Genomic DNA, 22,185 nt, shown 5'->3' on the forward strand with positions numbered 1-22,185 from the left:
TATAGGAATATCATCTGGAAAATCTAGAATACAAAATCAACTGCAAAACTCATCGAAACTAGAATAGCAATACCGAAATGTTTATTCTGACGAAGGATTGCGCATTTTGGGGTTCATGTATTGGAATATATAAATTGAAAAACTATAAATGATTGACCAATTTTGAGTGCTCATAGCTCAGTAATTTTATGATGAATTTACGAGAGCTTTGCACCAAACAATTTGGACACTCTTTAACGCCAAATCAAGCAATTTTCGAATCGACCCTCTTCAATTTTGCCGTAGCAAACTAACCAAAATGGAGATATAATTTTTGAAAATTTATGAAATTTCAATACTTTGAGAAATTCTAATCATAAGGAAAGGAACATGAAAAATGAAATCCACATACAATTTTAAATGAAAAAATATGAATGACGTTTAATCCACGGACTAACCGTTTTCGAGATACAAGTCGGACTCGATTATCCGGAGTATTGATGTTTTTTTTTCACTCCGGATAATCGAATCCTCCGGATAATCAAGTCAAAACAATTTTTTTTATTTATTTGTTTTTTGTATGTATTTTTCGTTTTTTGAAAATAAAAGAGGAATTTGATTTTTGATTCATCCCCTTAAAGTCAGAAAACACCAGAAAACACAAAGTCACATGAAAAAAATGAATTTATCCAGATTCTCTCAGGAGGTGATAGACGATCATATTTGATGAAAAAAATCCTCCTACGCATATGTTCGAATTTCAACAATGACAGAGTTACAGAACTTTTTTTTTTGTTTCGGACTCTGTTGCTTCATACTGGCTCTACATTAAAAAGTACGCTACGGAGGACGATTCTGATGCTTTCATTTGAAAGATGAAAAAATTTAGTACAGGATATAGTAGTGGAACAACTATATTTGAATTTGAATAACATTTTGGAAGTGAAACACATAAAAGTTAATAATGTTAATGTGTTATTATTAATTTTATTCTAAATTCTATATTAAACTAGATTGTTTCTATCAATTAAAATGAAGTTCTTTAACCGCTCCACAATTTGATCTTTGACGCACAACTTCTAATTTTTTTAATTTGGCTGCAATATCGATATAAACAATTCCTGGTGAAAATTCAAGCAAAATCTTCAAAAATCACGACTTTTACCCCACTGTACATGTAATAGCCACTTAAACTCCACCTTAACGTTGAAAGGTTACATTTCTTCATGAAATAAGTCATATTTGAAATATAAAAACTACGGATGGGTTATACCTATGATATAATCGCAAGGTATGTGCTCCCGTGGCCGAGTGGTTAGCGTCATAACTAACATGCCGGGTGTTCGGGTTCGATTCCCGTTCTGGTCGGGGGAATTTTTCGTCAAAGAAATTTCCTCCGACTTGCACTGTGATCACGCGTATTCTCTAGAGCTTGCCACTCAGAATGCATTCAAGGCGTGTTATTTGGCATAGAAATCTCAACTAAGTACTAATAAAAATGACGCAAGTAATACTACGTTGAGACGGCGAAGTTCCTCTAGGAACGTTAGTGCCATTGAAGAAGAAGAAGAAGATAATCGCAAGGTTGACGTAGGACTGCCGTTAGCATAGTAATCATTTGTGTTTTTTCAATTAGCAATAGTAGTACCTCGGATGTTCCTCGTTGGGTACGATATCGCCGCTGCGCAGAGCTATCCTTTGTATGTATTGATTGAATTATTGATTAAACTAGTGATGAAACAATTGACGAATTCAATTGCAAACAATTCCCAATTTAGGTCAATTCATGCATTATGGTAGTGGTTATCGCAGCAAATAGTTATCAACATTTTGCCTAATCATTAATCGGTACGCGTAGAAGTTCAGTGAGCTGACAACATGAAGGGATATGTAGTCTTGAATAACCGAGCCAAAGCCGGTTTCCCCAGGATCCATGATTTTTAAGTCGCTGTTGAGAAAATATTTCAATTTGCAAAAGCGCCAACGAGTAAAAAAGTACCCGCTGATTGCATCTGATTTGCAATGCCAGTTTCTTCAGGCTTCATGGGTTTGAAGTCTGCGTTAGAGAAACATTCCGATTTGCAAAAGCGCAAACGAGTACAAAAATACCCGCTGCTTGTATCTATTTTGCAATGCCGATTTCCCCTGGCTCCATGGTTTTGAAGTCTGTGTTAGGGAAACATCCATCCATTTCAGCGATGGTAGCTCAATCGTTGCGCAATCATAACTGAGAGGATTTCCGAGCGACACTCGCTTGCATACCGATTGGTGTGATTTCAATAACCTGTTTTGAAAGCAATTTTAAGGCTATTGAAACAAGTTTTTGGATCAAAAAGTAACAAGCATAGAACGCGTAGACATTTTATCTTGAAGTGTGTTTATCATACCATTTCGTTCAGTTGTTTAGGAACTATTAACGTTCAAAATCTCGTTCTCCGGCGTAACGCTTTCGTTTTCGAAACTTTGAACTTACACCCCAGTATAGAAATGAAAGACGTCCTACGTCAAAAAAATATTTTTTCCAAACTGAATATAATTGAGTACAAAATTGTATATAATCGAATCACATATAATCGAGTCTGACCTGTACTGTAACCTATTAGTCAAATTTGTGGCGGCGACCTTTTTGAATTTATGTTGTTTATAGTGTAGTGTATTCTCCAAATCATGCCATTCAGCCATTGTTTGCGGCGGCCAAATTGAATTTTTCAAGATCATGAAATACGCAGTTCTATAATGATAGTTGAATTAAATGTGTGTTCCAAATTTCAGATCAATCATTCAACAGGAACGGGGTCAAGCCCTTTCATTTGATACCCATATTGATGGGGTTGTGAAAAAAATGTATATGGCGCTATCTTGCGGTGGTGGCCATTTTGGATTTGAATTTTTCATAAATAACTGTATTCTACTAGTCAAGCCCTTTCATTAGATACCCATATTGATGGGATTCTAAGAAAATATGCAATCCGCCATTTTATAGTGGCCGCCATCTTGGGTTTGCATTTTTCATAAATAACTGTGTTCTACTAGTCAAGCCCTTTCGTTTGATACCCATATTGATGGGGTTCTGAGAAAATATGAAATCCGACATTTTGTAGTGGCCGCCATCTTCGATTTGCATTTTTCATTAAAAAAACTGCATTCTACTCGTCAAGCCCTTTCGTTTGATACCCATATTGATGGGGTTCTAAGATAATATGTAATCCACCATTTTGTAGTGGCCGCCATCTTGGGTTTGCATTTTTCATAAATAACTGTGTTCTACTAGTCAAGCCCTTTCGTTTGATACCCATATTGATGGGGTTCTGAGGAAATATGTAATCCGCCATTTTGTAGTGGCCGCCATCTTGGGTTTGTATTTTTCATAAAAAAAACTGCATTCTACTAGTCAAGCCCTTTCTTTTGATACCCATATTAGCTATTCAATATAGAATTATTATTCAAATTATTCAAAATTTCCGAAAATCAAAAATAAAATACTCCGGATAATCGAGTCTAAAATTCCGGATAATCGAATCCCGGATAAGCGAGTCTCCGGATAATCGAGTCCGACCTGTATAACCAAATTAATATAATGGAAATCATGTTCGTAAAATATTAGAAAATGAAAAGGAGAAGTGGGGGTAAAAAGAACATGCTCTCTGGGACTTTGTCGGTTATTTTCAGAATATAAGGTAAAACGTATGGATTAGGGTGCCTATGAAAATTTTCATTTGAATTTTTCATACGGGACTTCCCGCTTATCACTGCAAATGCAGTAAACAAGAACTGCAACAAGTAAATGTACACTGTGGAAAGAAGAAATATGGTAATTCAAGCTCCACCCGTTAATAACTCCTTTCATTTGTCGTTGTTTATTATGCTAATATACATGCGATTGCAGATGTAAGATCAGATCAAAGGTCAGTTCTGCCTGTCTAGTTAGTTGTTAGCTAGGTAAATAATTCTTATTGACAATACATTGAGATGGCAGACAGGTCTTCTGTAATTTGTTAAATATGGAATTTGTGAAGAAAAAAAACAAATAACAGTTCGACTAAAAAGTTTATAAGGTATCACAGTAAAACTATTTTTTTTTAAATTCAACAATATTGCCTCCGAGGGCGATACAGCGATTATAGCGATCTTGCAACTTCATACCATTTTTATAGCACTTTTTCGGGTTTTCCTCAAAATAGGCCTCAGTTTCGGTAATCACTTCATCATCGGTCTTAAATTTCTTGCCAGCGAGCATTCTCTTCAGGTCTGTGAACAGAAAATAGTCGCTGAGGCCAGATTTAGAGAATACGGTGGATGCGGAAACAATTCGAAGCCCAATTCATGCAATTTTGCCATCGTTTTCATTGATTTCTGATTTTTCCATTTTGTCCAAAATAACAAAAGTTGCTTCACTCTCAATGCTGTAATTCACGAACCAATCAACCGATTGCTGTCAAATTTTGACACGTATTCATTGAAAGATGGTACTTTGTGATAGTCAAGTAGATTTTTGCAATAGGCGCCATCTAGACGTCAACCTTATGAACTTTGCAGCCGAACTGTTATGAAAATAAGTAGTAAATTTCAAAGAAAACATGTGGAAGTTGTTGTAAGAAAGGCTCTTTCACTGTAGAAGTAACTATCTGCTGATGTATGGATCACTTGTTGGTTTTTGTAGGGAAAATTAAGAAAAAGTTTTTGAAAGTTTTATTTGTACTGCCAACCAAGGTTCCAGGGGGTCTTCGTAGCCACTTGGTTACGCGTTCGCTTACTAAGCGATCGATCGTGAGTTCAAACTCAGGGCCCTCAATTGACCATCTTTGTGTTGTTATAGAATAACTACGTCCACGCAACCATCATCAGCTATGGAGATCGATCCACGGTGGAACACAGATCGATTCATCCATACAACTGCTCTGCTCAGCAAGAAACATCGGGCTGCTGTTCTATAAATAACCCAACAATGATCAATATCAACTGTCTCCGCTGTCCGGTCTACTGAACAATGGAAGAACATATAGAATACCCTTACGCCTAAATGGCTACTACAGTGTAATTTACCATAATGTAATGGAACCTAAGAAAACCTAACGCCTAAATGGCTACTACTTCTACTGTGTAATTTACAATTTATAGAAACATAAACATATGTACATGTACACGATAAAAACCCGGCTCTGTTACAGATAAAATGCTAATGAGCCTGATAAATAAATAAATGGGATAAAAAAAAACCAAGGTTCCAATCATATCACCGAGTACTCGTTGCATTCTCTTATTTGATTCATTTAACGCACACAATAATATGTTTTGAATCACTCATGAAACAGAAAACTGACGGACCAACGAAAACACTGAATGAACACAGCGTGAGAGTCATCGCTTGGTAGCTGTGCGCCGTTTCATCGATGCTCGCTTGTATCATTCGACGATTCGTTCGTTAGTTCCTGCCGTCGCTTTACTTTCGTTTCCTGATCCGATTGGGTGCTGAGCCTCGAAGCTTCGGATCGAGTCGTTTTGCGATAGATTTGTGTCGCTCTCAGAAAAGAAATGAATCGCAAGCAAAAAAAATCTACAAGTAGTGGAACAATTAAAGTGTGATGAAAATGTAACTTTTCGATGCGCAGTGGGCATTGATAATACTTGCAGGCGCGCACCTAATAGTTGTCGTGTAATAACTTTTAAAAGAAAAGCCAATATGGTACAGTTTGCTTACCAAAAAGTAACTATATATAACCTTCGAAACCTATAAATACTTCGAGTTTTGCTTGTCTAAAATTTATTATAATACCAATTGTCAAATGCGAACTTTTGTCCAACAGTCGGGGCACAAGTTCGCAGCCTATAAACCTTTGAGATAACTTGTAAAAAACAATGATTTGTCATTAGTAGCGTGTGTAGGCATCATCTAAGAGGGGATGGGTTGTTGATTACTTGCTGTTTAGGCTGATTTGTGGTAAATTTCGAAAAGGCATACGATGCATCCTCATGAAGCTAGATCTCGTCCCTCTAGTTTTGTAACCTGGTTGGATCCATGCTGGACTTTGATAGCTTTCGCAAAAACACCAAATCTTTGAAGAAATCGTTTTGTCCAACGGTCTGCAATGGATGATCAATTCCTCAGACTGTTCACTCTCGACTAGAGATGAAACGGATATCCGGTAACTATCCGGTATCCGGCCTATCCAGCCAATATTTATATTAATATATAAATCTTTTTTTTTTCAAAATTGAACGTTTTGTTCATTGGTTATATATTTGGATTATAGTTTGTATGTTCGAAACATTCCCAAAAGTTATCGTGAGCCTCGCGTGTAAGATTTAATTCAGTTTCGTCTTTTTTGTTTCGTTTAATTTGATTTGTGGTCAAGTAAGTGTATTCTCTCTCTGATTATCATCCCTAAAGACAGTTCCAAGTTTTGTAATCTTGAATAAAAATAATTTTCTGATGTTCTTTGCTTATTTGAAATCGTAGAACAATACAATAGTACAAATTGGCTGATTCCATTGTGAAGTAATGGAAAATGCTGATATCCCGTTGTCGGTTGTAAAAGAACGCATACTTTCAATTTTGCAGAAATTGATTGACCAGGACAATACAGGACAAAATGTAGAAAAAATACTCTATGCAAAATTTCAGCTCAATCGGACTTTATTTACTAGTGTCGCACAGCCGTCAAAGTTTCAGTTTTTTTTTGGAAACCGTAAAATACCGAAGGGATATTATCGAAAATCGAATTTCGGGATTTAGGTGACAAAAAAAAATCGAGATGACAGCAGAGTTCGACGTTACATGAAATTTAAAGACATTTGGCATCATATTTTTTTACAAAACTCCGATTTCATGCAATCTCCCCCTGGGTGATTTTATGGTTCTCGGAAGACTCAAACTTTGGCGTCTTTACGATAATAGTAAGTCCGATTGAGCTGAAATGTTGTATAGCATTTTTTTACAAAAAATGAAAAAATGAAAAAAAAATGACAGGAAATATATCTCAGATTATCTAAAAAAAATCATTGGTTGAAATCGGTTCACTAGAAAAACTTGTAGAACTCCCACCAGTTTACAAGGTTTTGGCTGCAAGGGTTCAACAAACCGGTTGCGGCTATTCAGAGGACAGTCTAATTGACACTATTTTTTTGTTTGTTGTGTAATATGTACCTAATAAAACCGTGATATCTGATTAATCATAGTAATTTTTTTCTCGTTGAAAAGAATCGCGAAAATCACATACTTTTTATGATGTTTATAGTATACTACTCCCTTAAATTTGGAAATTCCAGCGTATATAAATCTATTGCGGATAATCGAAACTAGTTGTATGGAACAACCCCTTTTCCAGCACTCTCCCTTACCTAGCTACATTCAATTTCGTTCGAATAATCATATTTCTAAAGTATATTAACAAATTAACAAAATTTTTGATCAAAAAAAAAAGTCAAAACCATAATGCTGCGAATAATCGAGTCTAAAATTCCGGATAATCGAGTTTCCGGATATTTGCGTCCGACCTGTACTTACTCTTTCTCGACTAGTATTAAAAGTATTAAATAAATATTAAGAAAAAGATATAATTGAACAAAGAACTCCACAAAATATGTCTTCGCCTTCACTCAGTTTTTGAAGTCTTTTAATTCACCCTCCTTAAAACAAAATTATTGATTATCGGTCCGGGAGACCGTTTGCGCGAGCAAATTAGAATTAAAGACATAGTGGTCCTTAAAATGAATGACGTTTTGTTGGGAGATGTAGTGGATACAATCTGGCATGTAACGTTATTCGATTGTGTAAAATGTTCTTTCGGATTTATATTAGAACCTCATTTATTTTCATGAATAACTGTATTTTAGAAGAGGAACATTCTATACGAAAACTGGTTCATATCAACCATCTGGATAACAGAGAAAATCTCGCTATCAATTTGATATCACATCTGTGTGTATATTCGCATGCACCAGACTTTATTTATTCGATGTTTTCTTCTTTACGTTAGCCGTGTGGTGTTGATTTTTTTGTCGTTAAAAGTTACCTGCTGTCGGTTTTCTAATTTCCTTTAATGTTGCCATTCTTCGAAAACAAACTACTGTGCCACAAGCATTTACAAAACTTGACATCTTTTATCGCATATACAATTAGCCATATTACAAATTCCTGCTTATAAAAAATTTTTGTACGATATGTATCCCAATAAACAGACATTTGCTTCATTTGCCCCTAAAACGCTTGCTGTCGGTATGATAATTGTTCAAATGAGTGCAATCACGGGAAAATTATCGCTTGGCGATCCTTCTCTGTCCGCACATAAATCCGATCGATTAAGAGTGAATCATTGACCGACAGAGCTGCTGTTCGTTCAAATCACGAGACAGAATGAACTTGTCTACCACATGATCGGATTCGTTCACTCACTGAGTGGTATCGTATGATGCGAGACCAACACATTGATTGAAGAAGCTGTTTTAACATACTGAAAAAAGTTGGATGCTTTCGTCGATTCTCTCGTCAATCACCAACACTGCTGCCAACTCTTACGACGAGTGGAGATGACGATCGTCTATTGTGAAATAATGGATTACATTCTCTCAAACCTAATATTTCACATGAGCATTCACATATGAAAAAGCTTCAAGAAAAATGTATGACGCGCTCCTTTCAATCGAACAAAAATGTAATTATGTTGAGAAGTGAATAAAAAAATCATGAAAAAGTTTTGCATAAATATTAAACACAGTTGAATCTCACTATGTGTTTATAGCACTTTTCCCGCATATGTAGCAAAATTTTCTCAGCACTTGGACAAAGAAAGCAACGTATAAATTGCAAAATCGAAGCCACACACAAATGCATGTAATGCATCCACAATGCACCCATAGAACTCCCCCGCGGAAAAGGTGGGGTGAACGATGGTACGGTACAACAAAGCAACTAAGCACGGCATAAAATCAAGGCGAGGCAATTATTTTCACGCAAAAAAAGCAAAGTTCGGAAACAATGTACACGTGTTTATCGAGAGTTCAGAGGGAGGGTTGCCGTTTTTTCCGGCTAGGGATTTCCCATGTGCAATATTTGTACGGAATCACGCTTACAGATAAAAAATATTCAAACTGCAAAAAATATGAATGGCACTTGGCGATACTTACCGACTGAAGTCGGATAGTGATGATGATGGTTTAGTTTTTTTTATTTTTTTTTTGTTTCGAGGAAGTGATTGTTGATAGAATGTGTGATGAATAGATTTTTATTTTGGTAAAGGACGAATGGCGAGCAATAAGGGCGAATAAAAGTGAGAAATATTAAAAACGTGATATTTTGGCGGAGCATGATTGCGAAATGGATCTAAATTGAAAATGAAAAAGAAAAGAGGTGAACTGTGTGTTGGTGATATTCCGTGGTTGATGATTTATGAACAGAATCAAAAATATCTATAAGGTATACGGTATTGTTATATGGTGTGACTTACCATTTCTGCTAGAGCGGAAATAACCTTGCCGAGGGTTGTCAAACTTTTGTTGATATTAGCACCTTCCTTGAGGCGGGTGCCCTTGGCTCCGGTCGAATCTGCTCGCTCGGAGCCAGCCAAATCGACCAGGCTGATCTTGGAGACTTTTTCCGTCTCCAAGCTTGTCATCTTATCGACACGCTTTTGTGTGAAGAATATTGTAAACACAGCATGCGAACGGGAGCTCGTCTCGTTCATGTTGGTGGCGGCAACAGTTCTGTATTAATGGTTGGTTCGTTAAAGGAAGAAACATCAAATCATCATTAGCCAAAGCACAGTTGACGTGATTGATTACCTTGCTTTGTTGCCCTCGTCAATCAGGTCATGTATATCCTGGTAGGAAGTCACCGCTAGTTTCGACAAGTCTTCCACATATGGCCCCAGAAGCGGATGTTCACGCACTTTAAGATTGCCTTTATTCTTGGGGTTAAGCAGATCTCGAACTCGTTCACAATAAATCTCCATGTAGGACACCTCGACTGAGTACTTCAGATCGACGGTCTCTGTTTCCTGTATCCGACGGAACAGATCTTCGCATATCATTGGAATAACTCCTTCCTGGCCTTCTTCCTGTTTGCCCATCATTGTATAGGATTTGCCAGCACCGGTCTGGCCGTACGCGAAAATGCACACATTGTACCCATCGAACGAATGCTGCAGCATTTCTTCGCCGATGTCAGCGTATACCATTGCTTGGGTAGAAAATTCCGGATCCCGAGGCTGAAATGAAACATACGACACTCGTTTTGAATTGCTCAGTAGATTTCACTGCCATTTCAGCGCTTACATTGTGAGACCAGTACGAGTAATCGTAGTTGAATTGCTTGATCGCTTCGCTCGCGCCCGGCGGTACCTTCGGGTTTGTGATGCAGGTAGTGTTGCCGGACATTTCGATGATACATTTTGATTCACGTGCGATTTCGCGGGAGTTGAAGGGTCGCACTCGGACCGCCACCTTTACGGACGACATGACGGCGAGAGGCCCCCTAGGCCTGAGGCGGTGCTCTTAGTTGTGCTGCAAGGACAACAACAAAAACAACAATAGCCAAACGTAAGTAATCGAATGAGAGCACTTAGTTGTTTCTATTTTAAGCATGAAACTCTGGAGAAGGAGGAGAAAAACAATACCGTCGACAGCCGTAGGAAAGACAGGAAAGAGGGATAACTTTACTCTGCATAGCGTGTTACCAGAGATTGAGAAAGGATATTCGACTAAATTGGGTGTGATTGAACCACGGCACACAAAAAAAAACAACACAGGCACCAAAAAGGAAACCGACGCAGTCCGAAAGGGAAAGCGACAGGATATTCAATCTCGACTGACGACACCCACGGCTTTGTTTGTCTTCCATTAAATCTATTTTTGCTTCGGGATGTTCCATAGACGAAACAGGAGCTAATTTGATAGAGCGGAAAATATACGTAGAGCCGCAAAGGCAATGACATCCGAACCGTCCGCAGAAATTTCAAACATGGTAATAGCTAGTTTCCTTCTTTAGAAAATTTCATGGTTGTAGTTATATACCAGGGATAGCCAAACGGTAGTCCGCGGTCTACCGGTCGCCTGCGTAGGTATTCCTAGGCGGTCCAGGATAGTGTCACCTCCAAATGTAATGAAATAAATATCCTTCCACCTTTTGCTGTGATCATTTTATAAGGTGTTTATGCTAACCTCGATAAAACAAATTAATTGTAAAAATAGATATTTCTTCATTAAAGTTTCGATTTCAATTTTTTCCAGATTGTTAGTTCTTTAATATTAACACAACCAGTTGTTCGAACACTTGTAGTGAAGTAAAGAATTGTCACAAGGAATAATTTCAATAATTTGTTAAATGACCAATTAAAAATGTTGGAAACATTGGCATAACGTTCCGAGAACCAATAAAATCTAAATTTTCGAAGAAAACTTCGCTTTTGAAGACTGCAAATGCGAGTTTCAATGATATAATGTTATTTCAATTTTAAAAGTAAATAGTCATGTATAGAACAACAGTGATGAATGAGAAATTATAAATATTGGGCCCTATTGTGTAATTCTAGTTGAACAGAATTTTACTTGTTAGCTTTATTTCACTGTTATAGATACAGTCGGGTGAAAGCTGTAGGCATAATTTTCGAGCTGTTTGGTTTGCTTGTTGTATTCCTGACGCTTTGCTTTAAGAAACATTTCGGAGACATTTCAAGAAAAATAAAAGTTACGAGAAAGAACTCGATTCGATAAGATTCTATCGTTTTACAAAAAGATAGTGATAGTTATAGGGATCGAATTGATCGTTCGATTCTGTTTACATAATAGGGGCCAATATTTCCGTTAGATAGTACATATACTTCTAATTATTTGGTTAATTGGTCTCATAGACCGAGAATCAATAATTTTCATTTAATTAGAAAAAGTGATTCGCCTCTAATTGGACATATGGCTAATTGAACAGAACTGTGATGTGACACGAATAATTGGATATTTTGATATGAATCTCTAATTGGACGTTTTTGTAATCCTCCTTTGTGCAAGTTTCAACAACACGATGAATTTTTAGGAGTGTTTTCAACCATTTTACTAATTTATGTATTTTGAACACTTTTCTAGTGATTATTTTTTAGATTTTCCTGTTTTAACTTATTTTTCACATTGTGTTGTGTTTGTTGATAAGTCCAATTATAGGTCACAATCGTCACTGTTGCGACACTGAGTGGTGCCTCGGTATGACCCATTAGAGGTAAATCTTTCGCTTTAAATAAATACAAATAATGTCTAAAAATAGCATCAGCAAAAAAACCAATAGTAAAATTACAGAGACACGCACAGTCTGTGAAACAAATTGTATTTTCCATTGCATTTATGGAATCATTGAATTAAATAAATTAATTGAAAACTATTATTAGAAATGCAACAACTGATATTCATCTATAACTCCACTGACAATAATACCATAAAATCCAACCGTGCTATACGTCTGGCATTTAGTCGAAATCTTGGTAGTAGTTTCAGTTCTAGAAAAGAACGCTTCAGCTGGACTTGATGTCACCATCCAATTTCGTCAAAATTTTCACTGTCACCCAAGTGAATGGGATGGAGTAAATATAAATCGTATCAACTTGTTTTGTAAAGACCAACCTTACAAAACTGCTTGTCAGGTGGTTTTTGATCTGATTAATCGTTAGAATGAACTTAAATGTTATGAATAATTGCATTATAAAAACCTAGACATTCTTTATGGTATAGGCTTCATTTTAACATCATTCACATGTATCGATAATACCTATAACTTATTATGCTAAGCATTTGCAAAAAAGTGACTACCAAAACCAGCGATGAAAGGTTTGTGTTAGCAAATTCGGAATTTGAATCAAGTTTCGAATCACAAAGTCCAAATTTTTGGGAGTATAATATTTTTGCAAAGACAAATAGCTTATTGGCTTCAATTTGATATATCGTTAAACGGAATCGCTCTAGTAGCTCAAAAGTTATGAATTAAAAAAAAAAGTTGCATTTTTGCAGTTCTGAATTCGAGGCAACTGAAATCAAACATATTTTTTGTTTTTAACCATGAATATGTATTTATAAATCAATTTTATGGTGGAAAATGAAAGAAAAGGTTCTATTGTATCTAAAAGCCACATCAATTTCGCGAAAAAGTACCATTTTGAGTAATGGGACACTGTTTCATTGCCAACAAGGCTTAAGTGTTCGGAATTTGAGACAAAACGGTATATTGGTCATAGCTATCTATAACATTTGCTATTTTTCAGGTGGTGTCATGATCAGGGTTACCATATCTACAGAATAATCTGTATTTATACAGATTTTTCAGAAAACCAAGAATCTGTAGATACATATTACAGATTTTTCAGGTTTTCATACAGATTTACAGATTTTTCAAAATAACGATAAAATGTTAGTTATGGCCAAATTGCAATGTTAGTTATGGTCCGAATTGCTTACGCATTTGTTCTACAATGATAAGTTTGTCCGATTGGAGTTAATTTCTTCGATTGGAAGTAATTTTGACGACATAGATATTCATGTTTCGCATTTAGTAAATAATAATGCATTTTCAGGTGAAAAATAAAAATGAATCGTGAAATTGTGGTTGTAAAATTATAGTAAAGATTGTCCGGTTTTGAGAGAGACAGAGATCCCTCTCTGGCCGTAGATGAATGCAATGGTGAGAAAAACTTTTTTTTTGAAAAGTTATGAAGAAAAAAGGAAAATTTCGGAAAAACTGAATTACCTTTTTTTTAATGTAATAAACAGTTTGAAACTGCTATTGAGCTTGGTAATCTGATAGTCATCGCAAATTATAGATTGAATTCTATTTTCTATTATAGAATGTTTAAACTTCATAATTCATTCGACGCTAGCAGTGACATATGCCAATTGAAAGATTGATCAATTAATTGTTCTAGAATTGAAGCCACGAACGTTCGCTCTCTGAAAGATCGAGAATTATTTTTACTTGGAGGAACAGTGATGTATAACTGTGTAAGATTATAAAAGATGAACAAGATTCCTCTATTCCTTCTGATAAGTATTTACCAAGTAATGTTTTTATGTTTATGTTAAACACTCCTATACTCGCGCATTGGTCTGTCAGACCGAGAAATCAATAATTCGTTCATTTCTCAAAAAATATCAACACAACGACTTTGCGATTCTCTCTAGCTTCGTTATTCGTCGTTCGTCATCGTTCAGCGTATCGCATGTGTTAGTACAAAGGGGACGTGTGCCACTTTTTTAACAATTTCGGTCTGACACACCGACGCGAGTATAGGAGTAACTTTTTTGGACAAATGCTTTTTTTTTCCAAAATATATACTTCCTATTGGGATGCAGCTGACCATTAATCAGCAACGCTCCCTAGACTGTACCCCATATCTAGCGTGGTGCGTCTTTCTCGACTCGAGGAATCCAGGATAGAATGGTCACTAGCCGGCGCAATCATCAGTTCGTGTAGAGTTGTCATGAGCGGTACAACCTTTGGCTCTTGTTGAATGATCAGTGGACTGCACAACCTTTGGCCCGTGCATCTGTAAAGAGTGTGTGTATGTATTGCAGCGACTAAGTAAAAGTTTATCGATCGGATAGGAGGGATATGAAACGGGGACACAACGAAGGAAACATCATTAAACGTTGACATCGGCGTTTCTGAGGAACAGGTATAGATGAAGCAGAAGATCAGGATCCCGGCTACCTAAGATATCCCGGACGGGGATATCCGATTGTCTGCCTTTTGCTCTCAGTGCTCTAGAGAGCTGAGAGCGAGCAGCATGGAACCGGATACACGACCAGACAACATGCTCGATGTCGTGGTAGCCATCGCCACAATCACAAAGATTGTTTGCTGCGAGCCCAATGCGATAGAGATGCGCGTTTAGGTTGTAGTGATTGGACATAAGCCGAGATATCACGCGAATGAAATCACGACCTACATTCAATCCCTTGAACCATGCACTCGTCGAGACCTTAGGGATAATCGTGTGTAACCAACGACCGAACTCATCTTCACTCCACATGCGCTGCCAACTTACGAGCGTGTGCTGACGAGGAATGTGAAAAAATTCGTTATAAGCAATTTGCCTTTCAAAAAGTGTGCCTTCTGAAGCACCCACCTTAGCTAGCGAGTCCGCCTTCTCATTCCCCGGAATCGAGCAATGAGAGGGAACCCATGCTAAGGTAATCTTGAATAATTTTTCGACCAAAACACTCAATAGATGTCTTATTCTTGTTAGGAAATAAGATGAGCATTTATCAACTTTCATTGAGCGGATTGCCTCTATCGAGCTGAGACTGTCTGAAAAAATAAAATAATGGTCGATGGGCAGTGTTTCAATGATCCCTAGAGCATAGTATATCGCACCCATTTCTGCGACATACACGGAACAAGGATCTTTGAGTTTGAAAGAGGCACTGAAATTTTCATTGAAGATGCCGAAGCCAGTGGACCCGTTTATGTATGAACCGTCAGTAAAGAACATTTTATCAGATCCAACTTTCCCATATTTTTCCGAAAATATCGACGGAATAACATTGGAGCATAGGTGATCTGGTATTCCATGGATTTTTTGTCGCATGGACAGATCAAAAATGACAGAGGAATTGCAAAATTATGGGAAGCAAACTTGGTTGGAGATGCCTGGTGAAGGGTGCACGTCGTGGGTAAGGTACTCATGGTATAAAGACATAAAACTTGACTGAGGAGTCAGTTGTAGTAGATTTTCGAAGTTATCAATCACCAATGGATTCATGATCTTGCAACGGATGAGAAATCTGTAGGATAATTCTGTGAACCGAAGAGTAAACGGGGGTACTCCTGCCAAAACTTCGAGACTCATCGTATGTGTCGAATGCAAACACCCCATGGCTATACGCAAGCAACGATATTGTATCCTCTCCAGCTTGAGAATATGAATCCTGGCAGCTGATCGGAAGCAAAAACTGCCATATTCTAACACTGATAATATCGTTGTTTTGTACAACTGAATGAGGTCTCCTGGATGGGCACCCCACCATGTTCCGGTTATTGTTTGGAGAAAATTGATTCTTTGCTGGCATTTCTGTTTCAAATACGCAATGTGTCTCCCCCAGGTACATTTAGAATCAAAATATACACCCAGGTATTTGAAAAACATAGAGTGTTGGATCGTTTTGCCGGATAGGTAAAGCTGGAATTGGGCGGGTTCGTGCTTCCTAGAAAAAAACGACCATTTCAGTTTTCTCCGTAGAGAATTCGATACCCAGCTTGAGGGCCCACGTGAACAGATTGTTCATGGTATCTTGCAACGACTTTTGCAGAGCGACGGGATTAGTACCCGTGATGGAAATAACTCCATCGTCTGCAAGTTGTCTCAGCGTGCAGTCTCTAGTTAGACAGTCATCCATATCATTGACGTAAAAACTGTACAAGAGGGGGCTTAGGCAGGAGCCTTGCGGTAGGCCCATAAAACTGTAACGAGAAGATTTTGAGTTGCCATGAGAGAAATTCATGTGCTTTTCTGACAGTAAATTGTACAGGAAATTATTCAGAATTGGTGAAAGTCCACGATTATGAAGCTTCTCTGAGAGAATTTCCATGGAAACTGAATCAAATGGTCCTTTGATATCGAGAAAAACGGAAGCCATTTGTTCTTTGCGAGCAAATGCGATTTGGATTTCAGAAGATAGCAGCGCGAGACAATCATTCGTCCCTTTACCTCGGCGGAAGCCAAACTGCGTATTTGACAGCAAATTGTTCGTTTCGACCCACTTGTCTAAACGAAGTAGAATCATTTTCTCTAACAATTTGCGAATACAGGATAACATTGCAATCGGCCTATACGAGTTGTGATCGCAAGCCGGCTTGTTGGGTTTTCGTATGGCTATCACTCTCACTTGTCTCCAGTCATGCGGGACAATATTCAGCTCCAGAAACTTGTTGAACAAGTTCAGCAAACGCTGTTTTGCCAAGTCGGGAAGATTCTTCAACAAGTTGAATTTAATCTTGTCCGACCCCGGAGCTGAATTGTTACATGAGAGGAGGGCAATTGAGAATTCTACCATCGAAAAATTCTCATAATCGCATTGGAGCGGAATATCGCGTACGACGCTTTGTGCAGGAACAGAATCGGGACAAACCTTCCTTGCAAATTTGAAAATCCAACGGTCAGAGTATTCCTCACTTTCATTGATATGGTTCCAGCCACGCATTCTCCTAGCCGTATTCCAAAGAGTACACATAGCTGTCTCCCTTGACAAACCATTGACGAACTTCCGCCAATATCCACGCTTTTTTGCTTTAATCAGACCTTTTAGTTTGGCTTCTAGAGCTTGGTACTTTCGAAACCATTCCACTAATCCAGTTTTCCTGAATGTTTTGAAAGCGGATGATTTTTCAAGGTAGACCTTTGAACATTCCTTGTCCCACCAAAGTGATGAAGGACGACGTCGGAAAGTGGTAGCCGGTACACGTTTCTTTTGAGCTTGAAGTGCGCTATCGTAAATCAAACTTGATATAAAATTATACTCTTCAAGGGGAGGAAGTTCATGCATCGAAATGATTGCTTCAGATATTAATTCTGCAAAATTTCTCCAGTCAATATTCTTCGTGAGGTCATACGCAATATCGACTGACTCACTAGATTTTGATTCATTGGCGATCGATAAAATTATTGGTAGGTGATCACTACCGTGGGGATCTTGGATTACCTTCCATGTGCAATCCAGGGATAATGAAGAAGAGCAGAGAGATATGTCTAGCATGCTTGCCCGTGCAGGAGGGTTGGCTATCCTAGTTGCTTCCCCAGTATTTAAAACTGTCATGTTGAAGTTGTCGCACAGATCATAAATCAACGTGGCACGGTTGTCATCGTAGAGTGACCCCCATGCTGTTCCATGGGAGTTGAAGACACCTAAGATTAACCGCAGCTCCGGCAATGCCTCGATAATATCAAAGAACTGATGGCGGCCTACCGTAGTCCTGGGAGGAATATATATCGAAGCAATGCAGAGTTCTTTGCCATTGATTTGTATCTGGCAAGCGACAACTTCAATGCCTGTAATCGATGGGATAGTGACTCTATAGAAGGAGTGACGTTTTTTGATCCCCAATAGTACGCCACCAAACGAGTCGTTACGATCTAGGCGAATAATGTTGAAATCGTGAAAATTCAGCTCGTCGGCTGAACAAAGCCATGTTTCACAGAGAGAAAATACATCACAGTTAGAACTGTGAACTAAAAATTTAAATTGGTCTAGTTTAGGGATGATGCTTCTGCAATTCCACTGTATGACAGTGGTCAAATCCTTGACCTCTTGCGCTGAATTAGGCATCGAGGGAAATGAACGCTGCTAAAAAGCCACATTTTTCTTTCAAAAATGTTCTCACAACCGGAAGCAAACATAATACTATGCTTTTAAGAGGATCATTTATATTTAAAGCATTTAAAATGTTATCCACAAGGTCTGAAAGCGCAAGCAGGCCAGGTAGTGGCTGTTGCTTCGACCGCGAAAATGGAACAGACGTGTTCGTTGTTGTTCCGGGAAGTGCTGAGGACCCCTGGTTGGTAGCATGACCACGTAAACCGGGAGGTACTTGCTTCGGCCTATTCTCAGCACGTTCAGTTCGAGGCTTCATTCCAACTTGGGAAGTTTCGGTATTCTTTCTGGGGAGTGATGGAAAAGAAGTAATTTTTCTTTTCCTGATGGCACCCTGCGATGTACCGGAACATCCGGCATTGGGAGCGTCAGCAACAGGCTCGTCGTTCTGCAGAATGGAGTAGGGATTATCCTGTGTCGTTGGCACGGAACTCTTAAGCATTTCTGCAAAAGTCCGCTTGGAACGTTCCTTTAAGGAACGCTTGAGTTTTTCCCCTAGTTGTTTGTACACCGGGAATTGAATAAGATCATGAGGAGTCCCGCCGCAATGAAGACACTTGTGCTCTTTCGCGCAAGGATTCTCATCATGGCTCTCTCCACAATCTGCGCAACGTTTTTTATTGCAACAATAGGCGGCCGTGTGACCGAGTTGCATACATTTGTTGCATTTCATTACCCGGGGTACAAACAATCGAACAGGTAAACGAAGTGCCCCTATTGCAACGTAATTTGGAAGGGCGGAACCCTCAAAAGTCACACGAAAAGAGTTTGTCCGATTGAGAATTCTTTTGTCATTTTTATGTGACACAGATTTCAGTCGATCGCATGCAAGAATCTTCACAGTTTTTAGTGTGGAGTTCTTGAAGCGACCGACACCATCGATTATCTCTTTTCGGGTCAAACCCTTTTCGGTTATTACGCCGTCTATTTCGACGTTGCAACAGGGTACGTATACACGATACTCAATCGCAAAGAGGTCGCAGCGCGTTATTTTGTTCGCTTGGGTCCTGCTTGAGACGACAACTCGTAGTTTGTCTGGCCCCATCCGTGTAATTTCGGTAACGTCAGAAAAATGTTGAGTTAGTTCCTTCGAGATACGAATGACATTGAGAGGTTTGGATTTTCGTCTAAAGTACACAATGAATGGGCCTTTGGAGCCTTCAGGGTATTCTTTAGGACGAAAATCCAGTTTCTCGTCGATTTCCTCATCTTCGGAACTATCAACTTCGTAAACAGAATTTTCTACCTCAATTTCTACTTCATCCTCCTGCTCTTCAGGAGGAGGTTCGGTATCAGAAATATTCAATTGCGTCAACGGGGGGTCCTTTCCACCCTCAGCCATATTAGAAAAATCGGTCAACTGTTCGATATGAACAGAATATAATAATTATCAAAATGAATAAGTAAAAAAAAATATTATAAGGTTATGCTGCGGATAATATTTATATTAATTTATTTTATTTATATAAAATTCTAAAACGAAAAAAAGTTCCAATAAAATTTCAACGGTAATGTAACCAAGAAAAAATAGACACCCCTAATGCCAACGTTTGCCGATTTGGTAAACACACAGATGAACAATGGTGTAAATCGAGCACAGATGGTAGAAGAAATGATAGGAGGACAAAAGAAAAATAAACTTATACTTGCCGCTGCTGTGTGGCGTGTGTGATAAATCTGTCTGAATTGTATCCTCTGCGTCTCGGTCGCGCACCACTTTGAGCTTCGCTCTACTCGCAAGCGCAACCGATGAAAAAAAACACAGTCTGATTCGATGTGGAAAAAAAACACTTTTGTTGGATCGTTTCGAAAACCTATCCGATCTACTTGCGAGTTATCGAACGAATGTATGTATCACAAAAACAATTAGTTTCGTTAGTCTTTCGCCTTTTATGCCTTTTTTCATATTCTAGAATATTGTTGAATGAAATGTATAAATTAATGTTAGTGGCGTGGAATATTTATTGAATATAATGCATAAGATCATTGCCGGACTATTCTTATATGATTTCAGTCCCTTTTGTAACTGGATTGAACGGATCCATACATTAACTTTGCGTCGATATATTCGTCGTTAAATTCATACGTTTAAAAGCAAAAAATAAATGTTTGACTTTCGTATAGTTATTCGCTAAATATAATGGGCATACATATACACACTTGTGAAAGATTTTCACTTGTGGGAGAATTGTAAACAGTAGACTATAAACTGATCGGTAGCTTAAGGTAATTTTGAACAGTTACAGTTTTTCATGTTATTCCATAGCTCTTTATACTTCCATGAATTGTATTCAGTTGCTTACTTTTAATTAATAACAGTGAAAAATTCGAATTACATCATTTGTGTTGGAGTATCAAAAATTACTCTATTTTGAGGAGGTTGAATTAGATGACTATTAAAACATAATAAAGACAAAAAAACATATTTTTTGGAGTTGTTTCATTCAATCATACCCTCTTCTTCAAATAAATGCCAGTGAAGCCTGAAGAATACACAATGGCAACATTACAGAGAAGTTCAATTTTCGGTCTGTGACACTGTGTGCGAGTATACGTGTTATGATTTTGCACGCGAGTACAGGAGGGTTAAAAAATATTTGCTATAATTCTTCTTCGTGTGATATCTTTCGCATGTATCACAAAAACAATTAGTTTCGTTAGTCTTTCGCCTTTTATCTTTCAGTTTGAGCACACAAAACAATGCTCTTTACATTTATACAGTGCCGCAGTACATGGAGTTTTCCATTAATCCTTTCCTCGAGCACGGATGACACTTTTGTTTATACTGAGTACCATTATCTATTATTCATAATAGCACCGTTTTGGTTCGTGATTAAGTTCACAAGACATTAAAACTCATTTAGAAAAGTGTGAAGTGATACATTGTTACTTAAATTATAATGTTAGTATACTTCTTTGTTGTGGTGGCTGAGAGCAGACAAAGGGTTAATACAGATTTCGATACAGATTTTCTGAGAAAAAACACATATAAAAATTTTTTTTGAGACGAAAAACACAGATTTTATTATGGCAACCCTGGTCATAATTCCATCCGTTTAGAACTTTTACTGTTTTCAGCAACTATAGAAGGTGTAAAATAAAAAAAAACGATAAAACGAATGTTCTTCGTTTTAATTGCATAACAATTGAGGGGCTTAGAATGCAAGGGGTGTAAAAGACTTGATCGATTTCTCTTCATCAACTTTTTCTTTAGGTTATAACTCAACTGCAAAAACGTCCCAATGTACGTTTGCTATAGAATCCGATAGATGAGGTTCTGACTTATCTTGCACATTGTCAAATACAGCTGAGAATGTATTTGCAGTAAAGTTATGACCAAAAGAGAGAGTCGATGCAGAGAAATCGATCAAATCACTTACACCCCTTGCACCCTAAGCCCCTCAATTGTATTCAAGGTTAACGCGTTCAGCCCTGAATTAATCTTGCTACACTTTCCATTCAGCCCGCATCAAGAGCATTTGCACAATATCAGTTTCGGTCCCTGCTTCCTAAAAATATTTATTGTATAAAAAGAAAATAGTGAGAAATTCGACTAGAAAAGTGGTAAAACATCCGAAAACGAACTTTTTTTTCTATATTTCCCTATTTTGTAACTATTAGTCCCAGTGATCATCGTTTTTCTAACGAAAAGCTCAACGCCAGTCCCTAGAGACCAACACGGGGCTCAACGTGTTAATGCACTCAATGGTTTAATGGTTTATAGAAAGAAAACTCTTGTAAACATACATCTTCACAACGCCAAATTTTAACTAAGTATAAAAATTTCATAGCTTCAGTGACAGTGACGATTCTGCAATATTCTGACACAACCGTACAAAAGTCACAATGTTTTGTACCTCTCTCACTGCC

At 37.8% G+C, this 22,185-nt stretch overlaps 1 protein-coding gene across 9 annotated transcripts in view; it reads right to left on the reverse strand.

Annotated features, from left to right (window-relative positions):
- LOC129769292 (kinesin-like protein unc-104) overlaps positions 1 to 22,185 on the reverse strand; it is a 202,933-nt gene that overhangs the window by 54,802 nt on the left and 125,946 nt on the right. For all 9 annotated transcript variants that reach the window (XM_055771432.1, XM_055771431.1, XM_055771436.1 and 6 more), the window contains 3 exons: positions 10,249 to 10,476; positions 9,757 to 10,181; positions 9,423 to 9,678 (listed from right to left, as the gene is read on the reverse strand). In XM_055771432.1, the coding sequence (XP_055627407.1) occupies positions 9,423 to 9,678; positions 9,757 to 10,181; positions 10,249 to 10,431 (864 nt within the window). In that variant the 5' untranslated portion in view covers positions 10,432 to 10,476. The remainder of the gene's footprint in view (positions 1 to 9,422; positions 9,679 to 9,756; positions 10,182 to 10,248; positions 10,477 to 22,185) is intronic.

This window comes from Toxorhynchites rutilus, chromosome 2 (genome assembly GCF_029784135.1).
Source record: "Toxorhynchites rutilus septentrionalis strain SRP chromosome 2, ASM2978413v1, whole genome shotgun sequence".
In the NCBI taxonomy this organism is placed as follows: domain Eukaryota; kingdom Metazoa; phylum Arthropoda; class Insecta; order Diptera; family Culicidae; genus Toxorhynchites; species Toxorhynchites rutilus.